The 25,501-nt window shown below is 38.8% G+C and overlaps 1 protein-coding gene across 2 annotated transcripts in view; it reads right to left on the minus strand.

Moving 5' to 3' along the window:
* Positions 1-1,677: 1,677 nt before the first annotated feature.
* HOMER1 (homer scaffold protein 1) overlaps positions 1,678-25,501 on the minus strand; it is a 96,621-nt gene continuing 72,797 nt past the window's right edge. The window contains exons 7-9 of one of the 2 annotated variants that reach the window (XM_071730534.1): positions 17,652-17,762; positions 15,902-15,982; positions 1,678-6,756 (exon numbers count right to left, since the gene is read on the minus strand). In XM_071730534.1, the coding sequence (XP_071586635.1) occupies positions 6,700-6,756; positions 15,902-15,982; positions 17,652-17,762 (249 nt within the window). In that variant the 3' untranslated portion in view covers positions 1,678-6,699. Of the gene's footprint in view, positions 11,123-15,901; positions 15,983-17,651; positions 17,763-25,501 lie in introns of both variants that reach the window. The other variant, XM_071730533.1, reaches the window with a different exon arrangement.

A 25,501-nucleotide genomic window follows, 5' to 3' on the forward strand; every position in this document is an offset into this window, starting at 1 on the left:
GTTGGATGTGCCTTTGAGCAACCTAATCTAGTGGGAGGTGTCCTTGTCCATGGCAGGGGGTTGGAACTAGATGATCTTTAAAGTCCCTTCCAACCCAAACCCAATTCTGTTTCAGTGAATGCTTCTGTAGACACACTGGGAAGGCAGTGGTATGCTATTTGGAATATGGCCTACATGTTTGTACAGCATCTGGAATATGGGAGATGGGTAAAACCATCATTTTTTTTTTTCATGTTTGTTACATGTCAGATGGAAAGGTGCACTTTAAATAAATATTCACAGAAATAACAGAATCATTGAGGTTAGAAGGGACCTGTGAGATATCAAGCCCAGCCTATGACCTAACACCACCACATCAGCTAGACCATGCCCACCTCTAGTCTCTTCTTAAACACCTCCAGGGGTGGTGACTTCCATAATCCCATAATCCATTCTATAATCCCCACACATAGACATAAAAAGCCACCTCTTTCCCACAGAAACTATTAATATATATGTATATATAGGGTTTGCTTCTGTTACACTGCTTAATACTTGGCAGAGAGGATGGATAGAAGGGAGGGAAGTAAAAATGAACAGTGAGTTTGTCAGATCTGTTTCCAAAACCTATGAATCCTTATTTTTCTCATCAGGCCTTACTGTTGCTTGTCATCAAAGGCTGAAGCCCATTTTACAGGCTGTATGCTTCCTGCCATGGGAGGGAGATTACAGGAATCATGGACTTAAACAGTATCTCTGAAACACAAATCCACTGATGTGTCACCAGCACCACCATAGAGTGTTGCCATTGTTTTTACCTTTTTGGTTTAAGGTTTTTGCCTTGAGGGGGGGATATGTAATGAATCTAACAAAAGAGCCTCTGTAAACTTCGAATGTGCCTTGTGTGCCATTTAACTGTTAGGAGCATCATTCTGATGACATGGGACTTCAGCAGAAAATAATCCAGAGATACTACCAGGAAGCTATAGCAGAATCATCACATCACCTGCCTTGTTCATGGAAGTGCTGCAAATTGCTCTCCAGCTCTTCATCCTACAGAATTTCAGCCCTGACTTGTTCCCACAGAGATGCCTTCTTGCTTATTTCTCCTTTGCACTGAGTCTCTTAGGTTCTCTAAACTTTTTGCAAACCTTCAGTACTGTTATGCTGACTGTCCAGACTCTTACCAGCTCAAAGTCAGAAAATCTCCCTTGAAACCTTGCCTCAACAAGAAGGGCTGGTGGATAAATGAGATTCTTATCTGTGCTGTTACAGCTGCCACCTGTCTGCATTAGTCTTGAGCTTCACTGTCTCATCACTGATGAACCAGAAATCTTGGAGAAAACGAAGCCAAAAATCTATTCAAGATCAGTCCCTGTAACTCTTCATTCCTACTACATTTTTGTGCTGTCTGTGGGATGTTTGTTGGAGATGCTTGTGTCACAGACAAATCACCTGTTCTTTTAACCTTCTCCTCACCATGGAAGACAATAGGCTTGACTTCTCTGACAAATATCACTATGGCCCTTATTGTCTGTATAAGGCCAAGCACAATCATGGTCTTTCAAATGAAATACACCATGAACTTCATTTTATCTTAAACTTAACTGTCCCAATTTGCATCATATAACATTCTCTATATTAATAAGAGTCACAGGAATAAGAAAAAATGAAGAATCATGAAATTCATACCAAGCATTTATATTAACTATGCTTTTCTTCCTCAGTACTTTATTTTAATCCCATTAAATGTCAGCAGGAATGTAACTGAGCTCTTAGCATACAAAATCATCAATGCATGCTCAAACTACCATGCATGTTAACTTCACAATTTAAACAACACACCAGATGTTTTATGAATCAACTTCATATGAGACACCATACAGTAATGGCCTTTTCTTTGCCCCCATGCTCACTTTCTGTGAGTAAAACAACTTTTGGGAGTGGACATATTCCTGCAGAATCAACTCGACAAAGAAGCCATTAAACACTGCTCTTGATTTATAATGACATAATAAAAAAAAAAACGAACAAACAAACAAAAAAACCCCACAACTCTTGAACTGGCATGAAAAAGAATATATATAAAGCACACATCCTGTCCATTTGTTGTCGAAGCGCATCTCCCTGTGTAATTCCCAGAATTGCTTCCTGGATGTCTATTGATTGAAGGTCACAGCTTCTCCAGACTGCAGTGCCTCCTGGCTGAAAGATGAGGTTTCCTTGTGTCCTCCACTACCATTTATCAAAAAATTATTTCCACCTGCTCTGCAGTAGCATATGAGATGTCCCATCGTCCCCCCACCCTATCTTGCTGTGTCACTCAAGTTTAAATTAAACCATACTCAGTGGGCCAGCCTAGCAACATTTGTGAGGTCTGGCCATTCCTGGGCCACTCCTCCGGTGCCCCTGGCCAGCAGATGGGATCAAGAAAAGCCACGTGCTAGCAAGTGAGAGTCGGAGCACATCTGCTCTTATTCAATCCATTCCAGGAAAAGATGGCAGGAGTGCAGGACTTGTTCTCAGTCAGAAGGAGCATTAGTTAACCATGCTTGATTGATAGAGCAAGTCTCTGTACAGATGAAGCTTGTCACTTCTATATTTTCAGGGAGTCTGTGAGCTGCTAGTTGGCCTACCAAGACGTGCTTTGCTTAGATTTGTATATTTGTATATAAACTAACATATATTACATATAAAATACACCTATATAGTCAAAAGCAGTTACAGTTCCAAGTCAATGCGCTGCTCATTTTTAGAGAAAAAAAAAAAAAAGCAAACAAACAAACAAACAAACAAAAAACCTCCTTCAAGGCTTCAGTTTTTAATCTCTATTTGCTAAACAGAAACTTTCGTCAATACCACACTATCGGCCACCTGGGAAAAACTTGTGTTCTGCTCCCAGTCATCAACTGCCCAACAGTCCTAAGGTCTTCCTATCTTTCAAGGCACATGACTTTGATAGAATAATGGAATAGTTTGGTTTGGAAGGGACATAAAAGATCACCTAGTTCTAACCTCCTGGTCATGGGCAGGGACACCTCCCACTAGACCAGGGTGCTCAAAGCTCCATCCAGCCTGGCCTTGAACACTTCCAGGCAGGGGGGCATCAACAACCTTCCTGGACAATCTATTCCAGTGCCTCACCACCCCCAGGCTAAACAGTTTCTTCCTAGTGTCTTATCTAAGTCTACCCTCTTCCAGTGTGAAAACTGTTCCCCTTTTCCTATCACTACACACCCTTGTGAAAAGCCTCCCTCCAGTTATTATTTAGGACCCCTTCAGACACCAGAAGACCTCTATAAGGTCTCCCTGAAGCCTTCTCCTCTCTGGGCTGAACTACCCTAACTCCTCTCTGTCTGTCCTCTGAATTTGTCGAAGTCTTTGGTGGATACTCAAAATTTCAGCTACAGTTTTGAATAAGAAAATGTTTGGTATTGTCAGTACCAGCTTTCTTACGTGACTGAACTGCAAAATTCAGCTCCTGCTCCCTCTGGAGGTCACCCAGCGGAAGGAGCCTAGATGTTTCCCAAGAGGACACAGAGATGTTTTCTATTAGCCCATCAATATGTCATTGCAATAGTAACTCACGAGATTTCCTTAAAAATTTTTCAAATATACTAAAATACTGTAAATTAGAATGTCTTAATTTACATCTGTACAGACCTTCCAGCCTATGAAGACTTGATGACTTGACACAGCACTGTTAACAGCTAACTACTGCCCAAGTAGCTATGTCCCAGCTTATATTCAATCTAAGATGCACAGCTATGCTTATGGGGGTCATGGAGGTCAGCTTACAACTGCCTCAAGTAGTAGCTCTCTTTTCTGGTGCAGCACCTCAAAAGAGACTCAAGATCCAGCAGTGAATTCCACACCCACGTGGTAGGTACTGCTGAGCTGTAAAACCAGGTTCAATGTCTGGTTAATCAGTTTGCTTTTAACTTGCAAGTAACCCCTCCCCTCTGCCAGAGTCACTGAGGTGATGCCTGTTGGGGCAAACTGGGAGTCCCTGGTGTGGCTGCTTCCTCAGCTATAGGGATGACTTATGCTGTACTCAGCTGTGAGGATTTCATTTGTAAATAGGTGGCCTTGTTACAGCTTCAGTTCTGCAATTTGGCCAAAGTGTCACAATTTCCTTAAAAACCTTTGAACTTACAGCACAGTTCGATACCTAGGCATCCTGCCAGTCCAGGCTGTGTCTTGTATCTAGATATCCCGGCCTGACTTGGGCACACTGCAGCTGCTGTGCACAAGCTGCTCTCATCTTTGTACCCAATCTCTCAGGGAAGTTTCCAATATTTTGCTTTAGTTCCTCTGCATCTGTCTTCTATCCCCACTGATGACAGAAATCCCCTGGTTTGATGGGAAATTTTGCTGCCCGGTATATGAGTCCTTTGTTGTAGCAGGAAAATCGGATTAGCTTCTGAAAACAGACTGCCAATCCTGACAGTTTATTGTATTTTGACTTGAAGAGTTGAACATGCCTTAAAGGAATTTTCTGTTTCTGCAATGCAGTCATCATTAATAAAGAGCACACAAACTCCTGTGTTCTGAAAGTAGTTGCATTGCTCACTGTCTTAGCCAGTCTTGATTCAAAGCAGCTTCCTCATAGCATACTTCAGTAATGCTTCTTAAAAGACATCTGATGTTTCTTCGATGCCTCTTCTGGCTTCTTTGGCTGGCTGACTCCTTCACTAAGATGTTCATGCACAACAGACAGCACCACATACCTACAGATATATTTTATGTGGGGTTTTTTGTTTGTTTGGGTCACTGAATACTTATGTATCTCCATAAGCAGTTTAGGACTTCTTTACATTTATTGTAAACATGTGCTTGGCTGCTTCATGTTATGCAGAAGAAAAGAACACAAACACAGAAAAGGAAAAATACAAGAAATACATTGTAAGTTTGACTTGTAGGTTCAACTGTTAACAATAACCACCCCAAAAAAGCTTTTGTAATTTCTTTTTCTTTCAGAGATGGGGAAAAGTTGATCATATCAAACAAGCCCATCATGCTGCTTCTTTTGGAGCTGCAGAATGAAATTTCCCCTCTGTTTTCTCCCCATGCAAGCAAATCTCCAGATGTGCAGAATGCTCAGGAGCAAAAGGGCTTGAATGGTAATGACAGGGATACAGCCTCTGAACAGAGGACAACAAACCTTCCGGAGTTGCTTCTGGGACAGGCAACAAATGCAACAAGTGCTGCCACATTAGGGATAACTTCCACAAAGCTCACAGGGTGTAGCAGTGAGCAACAGGGACAGGTAAGGGCTGTGATGTCTCTCTTTCAGGGAACTACAAGATCAGCTTGCTTCCCATGTCTTTTGTCTTGCTCCATCATCAGGTAACAGAAAACAATCTAGACTCAGAGAATTAAAAAGGTCTTGTTCCCTCTCTAAAAATCTTAAGCTTGAAAATATCTGCACGACTGTATTTACCTCAAAGGGGGGAAATCAATAAATGCAGATTACACTTAAACATACCTTCTCAGAGTAGGTCTTCCTCTGCCCTTTGTACCTGGATGCACATATTTTTTGTGAAGGTCCTGAGCTCTGCCTCCTGCTTGCTCTATGGGCAAAAATTTCTGCCTCCTCAAGAATTACCACAATTACAGAAATGCAATTTCCCTTCCAAGAAAACTTCTGGGCTGCTAGTCTCAGTTTAGTGAAAGAAAAAGGAGCTGGATCCACGCAATGAGATGTCACTTTGATAAGAGCAGAATCCCCAGAGCTGGGATGGACAAGGTCTGAGACTACTTCAAAGTGGAAAGAAAAGAAAGAAGAACTCCAAAACCCAGCTGAGAACTTTGTTACACAAACATCAAAGGTGACAGGAACTGATGGCAGGAAAAACTAAGGCGTGTTGTCAACTACTACTGACAACAGACCTCTAGAGGTTTGAAGACAAAAGGCCAAAAGGACACAGAGTTTGCAGACTGCTGGAACTTCAGATGTGTTCATTAAACATACACCTAGTGCTGACCTTGAGAAGCCTAAAGCCATCAGAGAAGAGTTCTGGGGCAAGCCAGGTATGCCCAGTAATAGCATGACCTGGAAACTTTAGAAAAGCAAGATTTTAGAGCTACCAGTTCCAGGTAAGGGCATTTTTTTGACAACTCTGCATTCTCTCTACCTCCCTCTGCCACAAATCTAAAACATCTTGGACAATTACTCCTCCTTCCCATGCCTGTATCTCAAAACGACAAAAACTGCCAGATGAATTGCTGCATCTGAGCTTTGCTTGGGCAAGACCCAGCAACAGGGGAGAAAGTGGGTATAAATTACACTTGTGTTTCTTTGGTCCTAGGATGAGTTGCCAGCAGTGCAGAGGCAGCAGTGGCAGCTACAGGTCCCTGAGAGGTTGTGGCAGGCAAGCTACGAGACCCCATACAGTGTGAAAACCCACTTTTATCTATAATATCTAGAGGTACTGCAGGCATTGTGATACAAAGAGTTGCACCTGCTTTTTGACTATGCTGAACAGCCAGAATAGTGGACGTGCCCTGAACTGACTCTAGGATCTAACATAAAACTCTGCTCATGTTCCCAAACATTTAACATGATGGGGAAAATTAATCCTACTTCTCTGGACTAAGTGAAGTAAAATAAGGAACTAATGCTACTAAGCAAGAACAGAACTTTTAAAAAATATCCCTCTTTCTGTGATATGTTCTCTGCTTAGCACCATTCAGAGGTAGTGCACATATGCAGCATTGCTAAGAAAATGTAAACAAGACAATCTGAACATTGCTTTGCAGAGTCAGGTCCATTTCCTGAAAAAAAAAATCAGTGTATAGCTGTGCACTCAGCTGGCACGTCCAGTTACTGAGACTGAACTACGCATATTTGGATGAAGTTCCTTGATGGTTCTTTTTTTAAATTGTCTTTTGACATCCAGACCTAATCTCTAATCAGATTTATCTTTGGCCTCAAGATCCATGATTTCTGCAGTCAATCAAATTAAATAGTTCTACTGATATCCCCAATTCTCCAGAAAATTAAGGTCTGCAACAGTTTTCCATGCCCCTCTCCATGCAGCATTTCTGAAAAAAAACTTTTGATTTTGACTTCTGAATGTGGTGTTCACAAAATGCTCTTCAGTAGCCACTTCTGTACAGAATATGAAAGATGATTGAATTAACTGAGGTTTAGCCTGTTACTGAAAGTAAACCTGAAGTTAATCCCTAACTGACAAAAAAAATAAGCGGGAATCAGAAACCTTTCACAACTGACAACTGGAAAGACATTCCAAAATATTCATCTTTAATTGATGCATTATTCATTCTTGCAGGGTTTTCTTTGAAGGAATTATCCTGGGAATGCCACCGACAGCATTAAACAATACTTATTTGTCATACATCTGGTTTAGCCCTTTATTTATTTATATTTTACCTGAAATTTATTTTCTTAGAGACTTTATAACAGCATTTCTGCATTATCAGTTCATTTTTTTCTCTTTCCCGGATATATTATCCAGGAAAATGAATCCCCAGTCTGTAACAGACAGATTAATTCACACATTTTACTTTGTTCACATAGAAAATGCAATTTCTGGATCATTGAGGCATATGGATTATGAACAAGACACTCCAAAAACTAACTATCCAGATGAGGATATGCTTACAAAAATCTTTTATGTCAAAGTCAGGATTTCACAACATAACACACTAATGCAAAATCCAGTAGCACCTGAAAGATTAAGGTAGCTGCTGCTATCACTTGCACATACTTGAAAAAGATTTAAGTAAAGAATATATAAGTACATTCTCCAGAGAACAGCAAGTGTATTTTGAAAAAGAAACCTAGTGGGTTTGGGTTTTTTGTTATGATCATTTTGTTTTGTTTTTGGGGGTATTTCTGTTAGGTTTTTTGGCAATTTTTTTTCTTTTTCTTTCTTTTTTTTTTTTTTTTTTTTTTTTTTAATTTTTATTTTTTTTACAAGATTGTAGTTGCCATTTAACAAGTTATATTTATATGTAATGTGACTGCTCTTCCCTCCCGCACAAGTTCATGATGATGTTTTCAGGCTATAGTACTCAACAATTTTCTCATATACATATTCCCATAGTTCCATCAAAGATAGATACAAAGTATAATACCCATCTCTGGGAAAGTAATATTTCAAATAGGCAAAGTTCTACATCAGAAGGGGAGAGGCTACAGTAGGTATAGCCACTTAAATATGAACTGTAGGTCATAATTCCTAAACACTCACCTACTGTACATAAACATTAAAAATAGCCTTAGCAATATGATTTTATTTCTATGTGCACATATGTCCACCTTATCCCATTTTTATGTTTGGCGACTATCTGGGAATTCAAAGGTGCAGCCCTCAGTAACTCTACTACTTAAAATAAGAAATGAAGTGTATCTACTCTATGAGAAAAGAAATTATCAAATATGAATTTCCAATTTTAAATTTAATTTCAATAGGAAAATATTAAAAATGTGCACATCTAAATTTTTCCATGTTCTGTATATACATATGTGTGTGTACGTATACATAGAAATATTAATGTACCACACATATTCACAAAATTTAAGTGGAAATATTTGTCCACTATTTTCTTACATGTAAATGACATCATATCTTTTAAAATGTCAATAATAGTATCATTAAAAATAATATTACACTTATTCCATCATCAGCTTTCTGTGGTTTGTTTTTTTTTCCTTCATCCATATATTTGTCCACTGAGCATTAACAGGACTGATTCTCCTCGCACTTCCACAGATGTTAATGTGATGCCAACAGAATGTTGCTGACACCACATCAAGGACTCATCTGATTTTAAAGCAGCTCAAGTGACAGAAGAGTCAGCCCCAAAGATCCCCAAATAAATTAAAAAACTGGTCGTTTCTGCTCGTCTGGACCAGATGAAGGTGTACACACCACTGGCTAAAAATCCACCAAATGAAAAACATGTAGCTCACCACACAGTTTTCAACCAGTAACACGCAGAACCAAGCTCCCCCCCACCCCTTTAATAAATAAAATAAGTGAGAAAATACCCTAAAACTATGAAGGAAACTTAAACATTGTCTACATTACATCCCGTATAATACATGATGGTTTAGCATTTTACCTAAACCATTTTCCTGACTAGTCAGGGCAGACCTGATAAATCACTGGTAAAGAAAAAACCCCGGTATTTTAGAAATTAAATAAAGCATGTATTTCTAATATAAATGAGAACCTGTGTGTACTATATGCTGTATACACACAGTACACACATGAAAACAAATGTATCTTCTCTAGCTTTGAATAGTAGTCTCTAAGTGGAGAAAATTGTGTTTTACAAATTTAATAAGCAGCTAGATTTCATGTTTAACATTCAAATTAATCTGGGGAGCAAAACAAAGGTCTGTGCATCTTTTGACTCTGTAATTTGATACTCGTTCATACATTTTTAAAAAGCCCTCTTCAATATTACAAGCAATTTATGGCAAGAATGTACTTTGATGCAAGACAGCTTGGCTTACCTATCAAAGAGGGCTTTTTTAAATAAATCTATTATATTAAGAAATGCGTGTTTGCCAAAAGTCTGTTAAAATTACATCAAAATAACTTTAAAACCTGCTCACTGAGGATAATTGAATGATTTTTTCTGGTTTTTAAACAGTTTAGAATATTGCCTGGTGTAGTTTCAATAAAGATGTGATATGAGGACCCATAAAAGAGTAAATATGTCTCCATTTCAATTTGCTATGACAACAAAACCTCTAGAAATAGCTTTCTTGGATGGACAAAGTTCAGTGTACGAGTACTCCCTTGCAATAGTTCTATACCCTTAATGCAATCTAAATTAAAACAGTGCTCCCCATAAGTCATTATTCACAAAACCTGAAATTCATGTGACATTCTGTAAGTCTCCTGCAGAACAGGTTAACAGGTAACTGAACATACACACTCAATATATGTATCAAGGCCAGAAAATAAACAGCTGGCTATTCCTTTTTATCTGTGCATGTCAAATTTTACATTTAAGATTCTCAGGGGGGGGGAGTTGCCTTTTTTTTTTTTTTTTTTTTTTTTTTTTTTTAAATCTCCTTTTTTCTGGGGGACTCACCTTCCATCATTGGTTGGCCTCAAAAGATAGTTCTATGTGGAAGATATTATCTCACTGTAATTACATGGAATTCAAATGATAAAGAAACCATACATTGGACAGTATTGTAGAACACCAGAGTAAGCTTCATAAAGAAATATGATATTTTGGTATCTTCCAGTTTCTATCTATCTATCTATATATATATATATATATACACACACATATACATATATATATATATAAAACCAAAAAACAACTGACCAACCAAGAAACCCCAGAAAAACTTTATACAATCAGTTATAGTAACTTTGTTTCTATTAAAGATGCAGCTCTCTCACTCCTGGCAAGAATAAATTGGTAGTGGCACTGCTTCTCCACAGTGCAAATTATCCTGAGAAATTATTAAGAACAACAAAATACAGGGCTGTCATCACTACGTTCTTGCACAAAACACAGCAATTAAATATCTTAAATAAGTAAATCAGCAAATAACCTCTATTGTGTCTATCACAAAAAAGGGATGTGACCTGGGACACTGCTAATTCTTCCATCACTGATAATTAGAAAAGATTTGCATTCAGTTACTACTATTATCTTTCAAGTTATTATTATGGCCAATAATGTACAAGGAGGTAATTTGTAATTCAAGTGTTTTTTTTTGTTTGGTTGGTTGGTTTGGTTTTCTTTTTTGTTTGTTTGTTCATTTGTTGTTTTTCTCTTTGACTAGCTGCAAGCTGGGTTCTAAATTTTACATTGAAATAGGACTCAAATTTAAAACAAGCCCTCTCAGAGGAGCATTTTCTAATTTTGTGCAATTTTGATGCAGAGCCCAACACAGTCCTATGAAGAGAGACAGTGCATCTTTAAGCTGATTGGCACTGAAATCCCATTTTCTTTAGCTGCATTCTATTAGCTTGGCCAAGTTATCTCGTAACTCTGTTAGTTCAAATATTTTTCCATCAAGAATTTCTAAAAGTGTCTTCAAGTTATTGCGAAAAGCTTCTTGCTCATTCTGACTTTTCTCCAGACGTTGCTCTAGATCAGCCAGCTGGCCTTCCAGGTCTTTGTTTCGAATTTCTACTTCCTTCAGAGAAAATATATAACATGTTAATGTGTTGTCTGCAAACACAAAGTAGTCTAACCTCCTGCAGGCATTTGCATGCTATTTCTGTCACCTTTTTTAAAAAAAACAGTTTGTGACCCTTTACAGTTTCCACTAAGCCAAAACCAGAAGCCAAACTGTTATTACAATTGCATATATACTACCACTTCCTTAGTTTTTCCAGTAATTCAACTGAAGGACAGAAACTTTTGCAGAGGGATAAAATTTAGTCAGTGAACAATGGATGTGATACACCGATTCAGTTAAGTTATTGCTTCACTCATATCATTCAGAAATGTGCCAGCTTCTCAAAGCTTTGCTCAAGTTCAAGTGTTGCCTAATTTAGACAACATGAATTGCTCAAGGACAGAGATCTTAAAGGGTCTCGTAGAGAAACTCATCCTGAATAGTGCTTTATGGATGGAGGAGTACTACCTCAGTCCCCTCCCTCACTACAGACCTTTTCACCCTGAACATGAAGGCAGAAACACACAAAACACAGCCTGATGTCAAGGTGATGCTGACAGGAAAGCAGCGAATGGGAGCTGAGCACCATCCTGGCCAGGGAAGCACCGGCATGCCTGGACAAGCTGGAAGGATGAAGGGGCAGCAAGAGGGAGGGGATGGGACCCTGGGCAAGGTCAGCTTTCACTCTGGAGGGAGAGTGCTGGGACCCCCTGGGCTGGGAAGGGGACGTCTGCCCGGCTCTGTGCACACCGACTGCCCCAGCTCCCAACTCACTCCCCACGTGGCATCTGTGCAGGTCTGGAACAGCAAATTGTTACCTGTCCCACTCGTGGCATGGCTCAGAAATTCGTGCTGCATTTTGTAACCTCATTTATAAAAACAACTTTCAAAGGCAGCACAGGGGCAGTGGACTTAGCACACCACACAGGTTGCACAGCTGTTCTCCAGAAAAGTGCATAGAAAATTTGTATTTACATGCATCAACATTTTTTCAACACCAGCACTTTACTCCCCTTACAGCAGCTTTGTGTCACAGGGCGTTGATGGGTCAGCTCTGAGTTTTTACGAGGAGCTTCACATAGCCACAGGGAGGGAGATTTGGCAGCAGTCACTGCTCCCAGCACCGGTGAGTCCTCTCTCTGCCCTCCCACTCTCCCACTGGTTTTGTTAGGACTCTTCTAACTCCCTCAAAGCCAGCAAAAGTGTTCATTTTTTACCCTGGAGACATCTCATCTAAACACAAGAAACAGGCTGACCCATGCAGAACATACACTTGGGCAGTCAGGAGTTACAGGTAGAAAACAGGAGAATTCTGTCAAAGTCTGTTGCCCAAGACAGTTCCACTTGTGAGGGCCCTGATGGAAGAGCAGATCTACCACTAAATCCATGGCAAGAGGAGGGATGAGGTGCTGGGCAGTGCTCAGTGCTGGGTCCCAGCCTCCACAGCAGGGGTGAGCTCTGGGATCCCTTGCTGTGGTGGGGGTGGAGAAGGCAGAGCCATGGGGACTTGATGTCCTCATCAGCATGGCATGTTGCAGATGGACTGGAATAGCTCCCTTCTCATTTGCAAACAGGCTTATTAAAAATTGAACAGAACAAAATAGCTGCCAAAGCTAAAGGAAAAGAGTATTTATAGCAAATTAAAATACATACATGCTTATGTAGTGATTAGCTACAGATATTAAATGTCTGGTATAAATAAACAAGCTAAGTGATTATAACCCTGCTGTACCCTCTGAAGGCTCTCCTGCACTCAGTCGGCTCCTGCCCTCCAAAGCCAGTACTGACACTGTCTGGTGTAGTGGATTTATGGGTCCAAGACCCTCTGAGGCCATCTGTGACTGCAGCACAGGACAAAAAGGGAAAATCAAGATCCCTTCTGCAGGAATCACAATCCTGTCTTTAGCTCAGACAAAACCAATTGCTGTTTTCCCATGACTGCTAACAACACAAACCCCCCTCTCCTGTCCCTGCTTCTCTTCTCCTCACCTCATGTGTGTGCTGCAGAAAGTCTCCTTGCTCTTACCCTAGAGATAATTGATTTCTAAACGTAAGCAAGCCAGTGATGAAAGGGGCCATTTTGCAATAACTCCAAGGATATCTATGCAGTTTATATCATGGTGTCTGGGCCTGAAGAGCACACGGTTGGTGTGTATTTAGCACTGATGATCATCCTTCAGGCCCTCCTCAGATACTCTAAATCTGAGGAATTGTTCTGCTGTAAGCTGTTAGGGTGGGAGCACCCAGGTAAAACCAAAAGCTTTATGTTAGATGTAACTGAAATATACCATGACCTGTTGATTTAGTTTCTGGAAAATGCTTCCTCCCACATCTCACATGATCCTCACATATATTTACACTAGACTAGTATTAATGATTTTTGCAATCACATTGCATTTCAAGTTCATGTTCAGCTCATGTGCAGCTTCCCATTACAAATCAGTCTACCTCAAAACTGTTGCTTCTTAATTGGAAGAAGTGGAGAGGTGTCCATGTAATGTAATCTATTGCCCTACTGTGTAATTTCACTTTATTTGCAGTTCATCTCATCTAACAATAAACTGACACTTCTTCTGGAGTCAGGCTCTTTGCAAGGTGTATTTTACACTGTTCTTTCAAGTTCTTACAGCAGCCACAATAAGTTCTCATACATTATTTTCTTTTAGAAAATAAAGAAATTACTCACAAGTTATCTTTGTTGTTTGCACTGTAATAATCTTTTGTGGAATTCAGTGCAAGGATCCCAATGAAATATTCAAACCATACACAACAGCTATACTTAGTAATCAGCCATAGTAATAAAGATATCTTGACTTACTGTGAGAGTCACACTGATCATGACTCACTGATATGTCTTCTCTACATGGCTAATGAAATTAAATAACAAGGGCCCAACACTTACTCTTCACAGTGACAATGTATAGCTCTTCACTGGAATTTACCAATGATAGATTTCTAATTCAGTCACTGACATGAGTGTGTCAAAAATGAAATACACCCTGAAGCAGTCATTTCCTTGTGTAGCACTTTTCATACAGGCTATATTCCAAAACATTTTAGTGTTTGCAAGCATTTGCAAGCACAAGATGGGAAAACAAAGCAGAAGACAAAAGAGGGAGACAAGCAGATACAGGCCCTGGAGACAACCACTCTGAAAACAGATGATGAGTCAACTAAGTGAAGAGAAGTGAGATGGTTATCTATGATTCTATGGTTAGTCTGGAGCTACAGAGGAAAACACCATTTCATTGATGTCACAGATATAGGGTGAAAGGGCTCAAAGAGTGCCAGTGTAATCAAACCAGGATGATTATATCAAAGCAAGGGCTAAAAATCTTTTAGCTTCATCAGGTCAGCAATAAGCCTTAGGCTTAAGAAAGGCATCTTTTGACTCAGGTCCTAAGTGATCTCTAAATTTGTTTGGATAGAATAATACAGAAACTGCCTACAATATGATGCGGCAACATATATACACAATATATCCATCTAACTACTAAAGATATAAATATACCAAAAAGAAGCTAACAACTTTATAAAGTATACATTTTAATAAAAACTTGGCATTTTCTAATCTTTCATCTTTTACTAATCTCTCATAATTCTGCTTGCTAAGGATAGCTACTTTCTGCTTCATTACTGCTTTTCACATTATCTTACACTGAAATTGCATATGCAACTGTTAGAACAATTTCCACCTTTCACTATGGTTTCTCTTTTGAGTACCTCAGATAGGCTCCTTTTTCAGATGAAAAATCACATTTTTAAACAAAAGCCACTAACAGCTTTTGGAATAGTAGAACAGGGAAGCTAAGGCATATTCAAAGCAATTTAAAAAATCGTTTAAAGTAGTAACACACTTTTCAAATAATCTGACTTTAAAATGAGAAAAAATTAATAAACTAATTTTGTTCTCATGTGGTTTATTCTGTAGGTTAAAATGAGATTCAAGAAAGTTCCAGCTCAGGTAATGCATTTCAAAGAATACCTCCTTAATAATTTTCATGCTGTGGCTAACTTGATGGGGCTTGTTTTCAGCCTGATTTAGGTCTATGTCCCATGGACAGTGAGGGCCCCCTTTTAGCACAGTTCAGATCTGGAGTTAATTTAATACCTGAGTCTCAAGTACTATCAAAACTCTGAAGTCTGAATTGAGATTTTACTGCCCCTAAGCTTCTGGTGAATGTCACTCAGAGGGCAGGTTTCACAGAGGGGGTGTGGATGGGCTGGCTGGTCAGCCCAGCAACAGACAGACAGGAGCTTGGGAGCAGCAAGGGAGGGTGTACTGAGGGAACACTGAGGTAGCCTGAGGTATCTGGCTTTACACACAGTAAAGAAACAACCCAGAAGTTGTTTAAATTTGTACTATATCAGTATACTTTAACCTTCACTTTCTCAGGGCTTATTTAAAAGCTGAGCACAATCTCATCCCACTCTGTCGATACACAGGGTGGGATGACAGTTCCAGTGGCAAGCAAGACCTATGGGAAGACACTGCAGTGAAAATGGGACCAGAACTGCCCAGGACACTTACTGATGAAGGGTAGCTACTAGGTACTCTGTAGTCTTGTAAATGAAAGTTACAAGGGCTATTCCCACAGATAAAAATGGCAACTTACAGCAGGTGGAAATTTTGATAAAATTCCTAAGGATCATCCCAACACATCACTTTGCAAAGAAGTCTAACCTCAATAGTCTGGCTCCTTTAGTAAATATCACACTATTTGTTGACATGAACTGCTCACTTGATTGTTTTTCCCTTCTCTTTAAAAATTAAGATGATGTACTGTAGCTCACCTGAAGCTTCTGGGACAGAGAATCCCTCTGTGCCTGGAGCTCTCTGGCATTGTCGATTTCTTGTTTCAATCCTTCTATTTCCTAAGGAAGAAGAAACAACCTTGCTAGCAACATGTTGCCTGGCTTGGCCTCAGTGCAGGTAAGATGGCTTTCATTTCTTCTCCTCTGCAAGCCATTGCAATGACACCAAAACTGGCAATTGGCTACTGCACAGGAAGCTTAAGCCATGCTCTCAGTACTCCAGAATCACAGTCCCAAAACAGCACTTCCATTGCGAATAAGCAACAGTACAGATAAGCATTTTCTACTACAGAAGTCAAAGTTTTCCACTCCTACACAAAATATTTGAATTTTTTTTTTCCTGGAAAATCAACGTCATTGTAATCAGAGAAAGAGTATGATACTTTAAATCCTATTAGAATGTAGTATTCTTCAGTCAGGAGGAAAATCCTATTTTCACCTGTGAGCTGCTTATTATGCCACTAGCAGCTGGGCTGAGCATCAAAAAACTGCCTGCTTTGACCACTGGTTTCTGTAAAAAGAGAGTCTAAAAGAAATGCCATCTTTAATTTGGTGAGAAGAAAGTAATAACGTATAAAAACTACATATATATATATATATATAAAATAATTAACGGAAGAGAAACCTTTTCTTAGCTTACTTTCAGGAGACACGATTAGAAAAAGTTACTGGAACTAAAAGGTGTCAAACTTTACACTATCAGTTATTTTCCCCAGAAGGGTATATTCAGCTCCCAGAAAGGAGCTTTCCTTTCGGAAAGATCTCTGCAGCCAACAGCTCAGTATAATTCAAAATTGAATGGGAACCTAAATGGGAAATATTACTAACCTCTGAGGCTACGAGTATGAGTCTTAAGTATGAGGGAGTTTGGAAAAGCCTCTGTTCCACTTTAGGAGAATACTCTGTACTACTGAGCCTTTCCTGCTCCTTGGAAACTCCCAATACCTTGCTAGAGGCAGGACCCTGCAAAACCCTTTGCCCTTCCAAGCATGCACACTGGTGCTCACAGCCTCCATCAATGAGGCCTCAAGGGATCTGGGCTTATATTGAGCAAATCATCTTACACGCATCTCTGTACATCTCCTTTTTTGCACCCATAAATGGGGAATTCTCCATCATTCATTGGAACAAAACTGCCTTCCTCTAGGACTCATGTCAGTGCAGGTGGTATTCCAATTCCTTTTATTTACTTGCTGTTGGTCCAACCCAAGGCAGGTGGCACAATAGATTCAGGCCAGGGGCTTGGCATGCATTTAAGTAAAGGGCTGATCTTAGGATCATAAAAGTCAGCTACATCAACATAGCCTGAAAAACAGACTGGCCTGAAAAAGGCATTTATTTATTACTTGCTCCAAACCCTACTCTCTAGAAAAACAATAGCATGGTTACAATAGTTTGTTTTTCTTACGGAACTGGGACTGCATCAGTGTGATGACTGCTCTGTGGAAGCTACTTATGACCTACTTTTGCAAAGAGAGATGTTTCATAAAAGCAAATAGGAAAACACAATACCTTTTCAAATTATTATTATTATTATTATGATACCCAGCTCTGTATTGGCCTGATGTAATTATATACACAAATACAAATCATTTCAAAGAAGATGAAAAAAATTACTTCATAACATCTACAGGAAACAATACAGTATTTACTAGCCATTGCAAGCTTAATGTTGAAAGCCTTTAGTAACGACAAAGCAGAAAAGCCAAGAATGAATGTTAGCAAATACCTCTTCCTTTTTCTTCAGTGTAGATTCTAGCTCCTGTATTGTCTGGTTTAGTTCTGTTTTATGTGTGTGGACTGCATTGGCTTGGCTGCTCACACACTCTAGCTCAGTCACCTGTTGAAGTAGAAGTAACACATACAACATTAATTTCAACAAATTCTAGGTACCTTTCCATCAGTGGCTGCATTTGGAAGATACCCTTGGTTCTGGGATACAAAGGTTAATTAAAATGTTGTTCTTCAGAAGTTAACATGAACTTCCTTAATAAACTGTTTAGGAAGGGTTGCTGTGACTTCTTGGAAACAATAAGTGTAACTTGTTGTGGGCTGAAAAGAAGATTAATTACAACTTATCCCTGGTACTGGAAAAAATATGGAAGAAGCTGAATTACCATTTCAGAAACAGTAACAACTACATGATTCAACACAGATCTGTCTGTCTAACTGGCCTCTTCATCTGACACTTTTTAATGTCATAGCACCTTATAAACTAAGCCACGATGCTCATCCGCTTCCAGGCAAGCCAATTAGCATTTCACAACCTCAGTTTCTGACTCAGTATCAACAGTGTAATTGCAGACCAAAACTCAGCCACCAGTGCACAGCTGCCAACTTCTTACTTCCTCTGGTTTCAGAACTCATCTCAGTCACAAAGCCAACAGCTAATGGCACAATTTAGATTTGCACAGTTCCTCTTTATGAGCAGACAGCAAACACTCTCCATCTGCCCCTGGATAAGCCAATTTACCTGGCAGTGGTATGCCCTTTTTATTTTATTTTTTAACAAAGAGAACTTAATGTCCTGCCATTCAGATAAACAGTTGTCAAAAAGTAGCTTCTGCATGAAGTAAACAAAATCCATGCATCTAAAGTCTATGCAGAAAAGACTCTGTGCAGCTCTGGAATTACAGAACAAAATATTAGAGAACTCAACACTGGATGTGTACACTAAAAACTTCTTATTTAATAGCCACTAAAATATTAAAAATACTTAAAAAACCCCAGTATCTCATTTTTTCCAGAAGATACGAGCCTATCAGCTTTAGTATATTGTCTCCAAGAGAGCTGCACCATCTATCCACAGTAATTAACAAACCTGTCCCCAAATCTCTTTTGAACAAATTGCTACTCAATTCTGCAACAAAAACCTTTATTGGAGAAGTAGCCCTTGGAGAAAGGGCAGGCATTTTCCACATTTTTAATTCTTAGATAAATCTTGAGGAATTTCTCTGAGGAATCTCAATATTGGTGCTGTCTAGTACCAATGTATTCTAGATAGTTAAGCCACTGTGATGCCAGTAAATTCAAACTCTGAAATATTTGTAGGCTCACAAAGTAGATTACTGAGTGCAGAGAGAAGCCAAAGCAAAGTTGAGATGAGATACAGGCATATTAAAACAAAATCTCTATCAGCTTCTCCTTTCTGAGTCACATGACATGAACTTCCCCTCTTTCAAAGCCATGACACATCCAAGTTTTTTTTTACTGGAAAACTGTGGTAAGACATATTTGCACATCAGGTTTATAAATGAAGAGAACTGAGACTACAGAACATTATTGGGGTGGTTAAGTGGAATGAGAGATGAGGACCGTGGTTACACAACAACCCAAATCTCACTCCAACTAACTTATTTGCTGAACTTGTCTCAAATGAAATATCCATGCTCATGGCAAAAATTACTAGCACTTTGGTCAGCACTTTGTATGCCACTGAGCATTACAACTGAGGTCTTTGATATTTTCTCAATTTTCTTCAATTACACAACAATATATCTTTAGATTCCTTGTGAGGTGCTGCTAACTGTGAATGTTACAGTATTCACCAGAACAATTACACAAACTCGAAGAAGCAGAATTGGAACACAATGACTGGATGAACCTGTCTGCACGGTGTCTGAACTAACCTCTAAATACAGGAAGAATCACAGAGTCACAGAGTAATTTAGGCTGGAAGGGGACTCTAGTGGTCATATGGTCAAAGCCTGATGTTCAAAATTGGGCCACTTTTGAGATCACATTTTGTTGTGCAGGGTCTGGCCCTGTCAAGAACCTTGCAACATCTTTTAGAACTGCCACAGTTTCATGTATCCTCCTATATTTCTGATACTGCAGGTTTATTGAGAACTCCATCTTGCTCCCCAAGTTTTGCTGGAAGTGTCAAGCTCACTCACATCTCACACCTTCACCCCTTCTGAAATTCAACTTCTTAAACTTAAACTCAAGCTTTTACTGCTGAACCATGTCTTGAATTGGAGGCAGAAGCCTCTGTGAACCCAGGGCTTAGGGGAAGCCAGGGTCAAGCCACCACTTCCCCTGCACCCCTTCCCCTGCTGGGGGAGACTGGAACACTGTATGGTAACCCCCAAGAAGGTCAATCTCTCTTTTAAAGCTGTTGCACTCAGCATTACCCACTTGCTCTTAACAAGCACTGGCACAGAAAATATGCATTTACACAAAGTGTAAGAGCCTCAACTGGAGAGGCAGAAGAAAACCCAGCTACCAAATCACTTTTGACCAAGCACCTACTGCTTTGGAAGCAAGTGTGCAGAGGTGTCTCATCCTGTGACTAAGGAAGCACTTGGACCCTCACTGTTCTCTGCAAGGTCCCTCTGGGCTGGTACACAGCCAGGATGCACGTGATGGTGCAAGCTTGGAACACAAGGAGGCTGATGGATTGAACTGTGGTGGATAAAAAGCTGGTGCTCTTGGCTGTGTGTATTGCTGCTGCCTGAAAATACCTCCACCTGCAGGCCCACCAGCAGCATGGCTCATGTGAATGCTCCCCACTAAACTCTGGTGCCTATTAACTCAAGACACCTATTGAAATTACTTAAGCCAACATAGCTAATTTTGCTTGAGCAGGGCAGGGACTGCTCCCACAAACCTTGACAACAAAGGCAACTGCTGTCAGAAGGGCAATTAATTATCAACACCAAAAGAGCTGTGATGTCTCACTCTGGTTCAGCTTTTCTCTGGGCAAATGTCCATCTCTTCCTTCCTATGCAAGAAAATAATGCATTGTTCAACTGCTTTGTTTACTGTTCATTGAAAAATCACTGAGTTGGAAAAAAAGAACAAATTCAACTTAAAAAATGGGGGAACTTATTTAAATGCCCATTCCTACAGAGATCTGAAAAGATGTCAAAAATCTTCATGATGTTATCTTCTTGAAGGTACCTGCAAAAAAGAAAATCATATTGTGACCCTTTCAAAAAAATCTGTAGAGTTAAATGGGCTGGAAACAATGCAATATATATATAATATGCAATGGAAAACAGAAGTAGCAAAAGATAAAACTCTAGGCGAATATCTGTATAGTATTTACTTGCTCTATTTCCTTGTTTCAAATTGAGTACATTTTTCTCATGACCAGTCATCCAAATATCATAAAAAATGACTGTTTATGCAGTATTCATGGAACAGGGTATAAAAGAAAGCTAAAATGGCTTAGTCTGGCCCATACACACGCTACTTTCAGGGACATATCCTCATCTGGTATTTCATGTTTAAGGGAAAGGCTCAATAAATCAAGCAAGCCTTTGCACAGCAACACTGAGCAATGCATCTGTGATTAAGCCTTATTTCTAAAACAGAATTCAGACTGCAAGAACAGTCTTTGAACAATAAGAGATTAAGCAAGGTTCTATTGTGCTACTGTAAGACTGTGCTAACTTTCACATCTAAAAAAAAAGTGAATACTGTGGCTTCATATTTGAGAATAAAAAAGAAAAAGAGTATCGTTCTTAGCCTCTGCTTCTTTATTCACTATTCCAGTAGGTGTCTGGCACTGCACTTAGCTGCATACTTCAGTGAAAAATACATCAGCTGAAATAAGCCATCAAGGCAACTTATTCTAGCAGAGCCCAGGTCTTCTCAGCAGAGGCTGTTTTAGAGCTTTCTAAAAATCCTAATCTAGGGTCAACGGCCTATAAATACTGGAGGATGTCAGGCAGAAGTTTCATTGCAGGAGACAGCTGCCACACACTGGGCTTCACACACCAAATCAAATCCCAGAGAAACCAAGAGTGGAGATTACATCAAATCCCAACACAGACAACTGCTTCACCAGGAAAGACTTCAGTGAGACAAAGGCAACGAAGCAGGAATGACAGAGTGGTCACTTTCCCCAGGCAACTATTGACTGAATAAATCTGTGCTATGTTTCCTGAAGGGTGATTCAGTTTTTCAACCCACTTTCTTGAGATAAATTTATACACTTAGGATCTCAAAACAACCATAATTTTTATTCAGCATTTTAAATTCAGTACCAACAGATCATGAAATTCCTTCTGAACTTCATACAGGAATTACTTCAACTGCTACAGAAATACAAAGAAAGATTAGAATATAATTTAAATGTAGCAGTAGCTATTTTATATACCTGACACTATTAACTTGTTTCCTAAAGGTATTTTTATTACTTCTAGTTACTCTGGAATGGAACATCCAAGGTCTGCTAGCCCAGGCTACAATGCAGAACACACAGAGTACTCACATGAAACTGAATTTAAATATTAATTCTGTATTTTTAGCTGGTTGAGTTATATCCCTAAAAGGATCATAATTGCAACTGTGACAATATTATTCCATCAATAATTCAAGATGAACCTCCTACACAGAAAAAAAGAGCCCTTTGTTTTTCACAAGTAGAAGTGAAATTATGTTGCATGTCTCAACTAAACTGGGAATAACTGCATAAAGTTTCACATCATTTTTGCAGAAGAAGCTTCTCAGTTCCTCAGGGTGGACAGTAAAACACAAGACAGCATGCAACAAGCCAATAGTAAAAATAATTCCTCTACAGCTTTTGAGAATTAAGAACTCTGGAAAGACTTTTAGTACTAAGAAATGTGAAAATAAAGAAAACAAGGAAAATGGCTATTCAAGGTTGCTCCTGAAAGAATAAAATGCACACCATAGTCTCATTTAAATATATCACTTTTGGCAACAAATTAATTATTGTAGTTTTCCAGGATTTACCTGTAGATAAAATTATAACATGCAGGTAGAGGGAAGTTTTGTGCATTACCAACAAAGAAAACAATTAAAGATTTTTCTGAAAAGGACACTTTTTTCTTTGGGCAACAATGCTTCAAGCCATGGAAATATCAAAAAACAGAAGGAGATAGAAAAGGGCTGCCCTCATTTCACCACATATTCAAAAGAAGACAAATTCATCTTTTGATTTCAGGAACATAACCTGATTCACCTGCTTTGTCTGAAAAGATATTGTCTTTTAAGTAAACATTAATTATTAATCAAGCATTGATTCTTGATAAAGGCTAGATGAGGATTACCCATATTACAAAACACACAGAGAAAGGGAGTTAAGAGTACATGCTGGATTTCAGAAATCATGTCCTAGGAAATTATCTGATAAGTCTAAAGTCAAGGCTGATAACACATACAGCTCCAAAACCAACATGGGTCTTACCATAGCTGAAACAGATACTGGAAGAACAAAAAATGTACATCTGGGGAGATTCCTTTGGTATCAGGCTCTGCAAAGGTGTGTCAAGGATTTCTAAAATACCGCTCTGATTTATTTTTATTGGAAACTAGTTCCACAGCAAGAAGGATAACCAAACTTACGTAAATAATCACAGCCTGTTCTGAAACATTAACTCGTATTTTAAGGCAAGATTGTGGTTTAAAAAATAAAAGCCTGTCACTATATTTCCATAAGCCTTCTAAAAACTCAGCTATCACGTACAAAACTCTAATTCTCTCCAGAACATCTCTTTTGAACATGTGCTCAATATGACCTCATTTGGGCAAAAGTTGCTCCTGTTTTTGCCTTTTCATGTGTTCTAGTGCAACAAGATTTTACTTGCAATTTCAGATGAAAGGACTGCCTAAGTAAATATATGAACTTACTTGTCCATTTTTTGTATACTCAAAATTGTGCACTCAGAATCTGCACACAAATTCTTTCATATAAATGGATAGCAGAATACTAATGAAATTATGATCCCACTATCTTGATTAAATTGGCAAGCTACTCGTATCTACCCAGCAAAATACTAATCCATTTTCATTACAAACAAATGGTATCAATCTGCTATCTAGCCACATGGTAGTTACAGTATCTTAAGAAGGAAGTTATACTTGGATAATTTTTTTCTTTAATAAATCAAACTGAATTTAAATGCAATTTAATTTTTGATTCAGTGAGGGTAGGAGGGACCCTGTCTTAAATGGAGGATGACACGCAATGGGCATCACATGAAAAAGTTCATTGCCAATAGATTTTTTCATCTAAACTCCATTCATAAATTTCTTGTTACCACACCTTCTGTAACCTTCTTTCATTTTTCCACTTTTAGATAATGTTCTTCCTCAGACATATAAAACCAAACAGTTATTCCTGATAGTCCCAGGGTGGTGCTACTAAGACTTCTCTGCAAGTATGAAGCCCACATTATGGGCTCTGATGCAGCAGACAACTTTATTACTTCTGCAAGTTCAAAATTTAGTTTTGGTTAATCAATTATTCATGAAGCTGGTGGAAACATGAAGGTTTCCACAATGGCTTTTAATGAATCTGCAAAGACTTTCTACAGATGAAGTAAACAGATAGTTAATGTAACATCTCATATTTCTTGTGAAATTTAGTAGCTGCTTTTACAGGTGATTGTTACATTTAAGTGGTACAGAAATAGCCCCCCAAAAATGACCATGGTTTTATTCCTGTATATTCATGCATTTTTTTAATACATTCACCCTAAAATGTCTTTTAATGGTACTGAAATCAGGGTCCATTATTTGTCTGGTAGTTTTGATGACTACATAAGATGTCCTCATACCTACTCCATTCATTGAATAAAAGAACCAGAACATAATAGGCTAACTTTATCTTATTTCCTGAAGAAATCCTGGTTAAATAACAAGCTAGAATCCAAGCATTCACCTCGCTGTTCTTTCAGAAATTCCCAAGGACTTGATCACTTCCCTTCATCACTTTTTATCTTAGGTTTCATTTCCTGAAGATGAAAAATCTTCACAGACTGCGGCTCTTATTATTGTGCACTGGTGTTATTCCTCTGTGCTGTACCAGTGTCATACTGTGATTTACTTTAGCAGTTATCATGCAAGGAAAAAAAAATTAATAATTTTCATTTTTAACATGGCAAAGGCATAACTTTGGGTTACTTTCCATAACTCGTATCACCATTCAATTCTTTCCTTTTTGTGTTATCAGGATTAATGTCAGTACCAGTGTTATTCTGCTGGTCTGAACTAGCTCAATTGAGGGTTTTTCTTTCTGCTACTGAGCTGTTCTTAACTCATTAATCCCTTTTGATTTTGAAAAGGTAGACAAGGTGTGTAGGAGTGCTCCCTAGCACCAATTAAGGGAAATCCTTGATATTTAGTTGCTTCTGAGCAGATTAGAGGAGAGAAGGCTGCAGCTCTTGACTGAGCATCACATCTTCCCAGATTTACTATCTTTTTGTATTTAGAAGGGAAAGAATACTCATTTAGCAGACTTCTGAAAAATATAATGTTTGACAAAATATCAAAGTACAGTATTTCTTATTTAAGTTCACAATATATCAGAAGAGAGCACAGGACTTCAATTTACTGATAACTTTGCACACAGCCACACTGGATCTGCATTCTGTTTCATTTCAGCTCTAGGCATTACCAATGCAGAATAAAAATAGAAGAACCAAGAAAAAGGCCTGAGCAAAAAAGTGTAGCCAATATGAAAAACAGAACTGATAAATTAGATATCTTAGACTTAATCAGAAATGGCAAGCAATAAATTAAATTAATTTTTTAAAAGACAATATAAACCTAAGGGGCTTTTTAGCTTTGTTTCTGTAATTTCAAATACAGAATACACTTTCAAAT

This window comes from Heliangelus exortis, chromosome Z, assembly GCF_036169615.1.
Source record: "Heliangelus exortis chromosome Z, bHelExo1.hap1, whole genome shotgun sequence".
Classification (NCBI taxonomy): Eukaryota; Metazoa; Chordata; class Aves; order Apodiformes; family Trochilidae; genus Heliangelus; species Heliangelus exortis.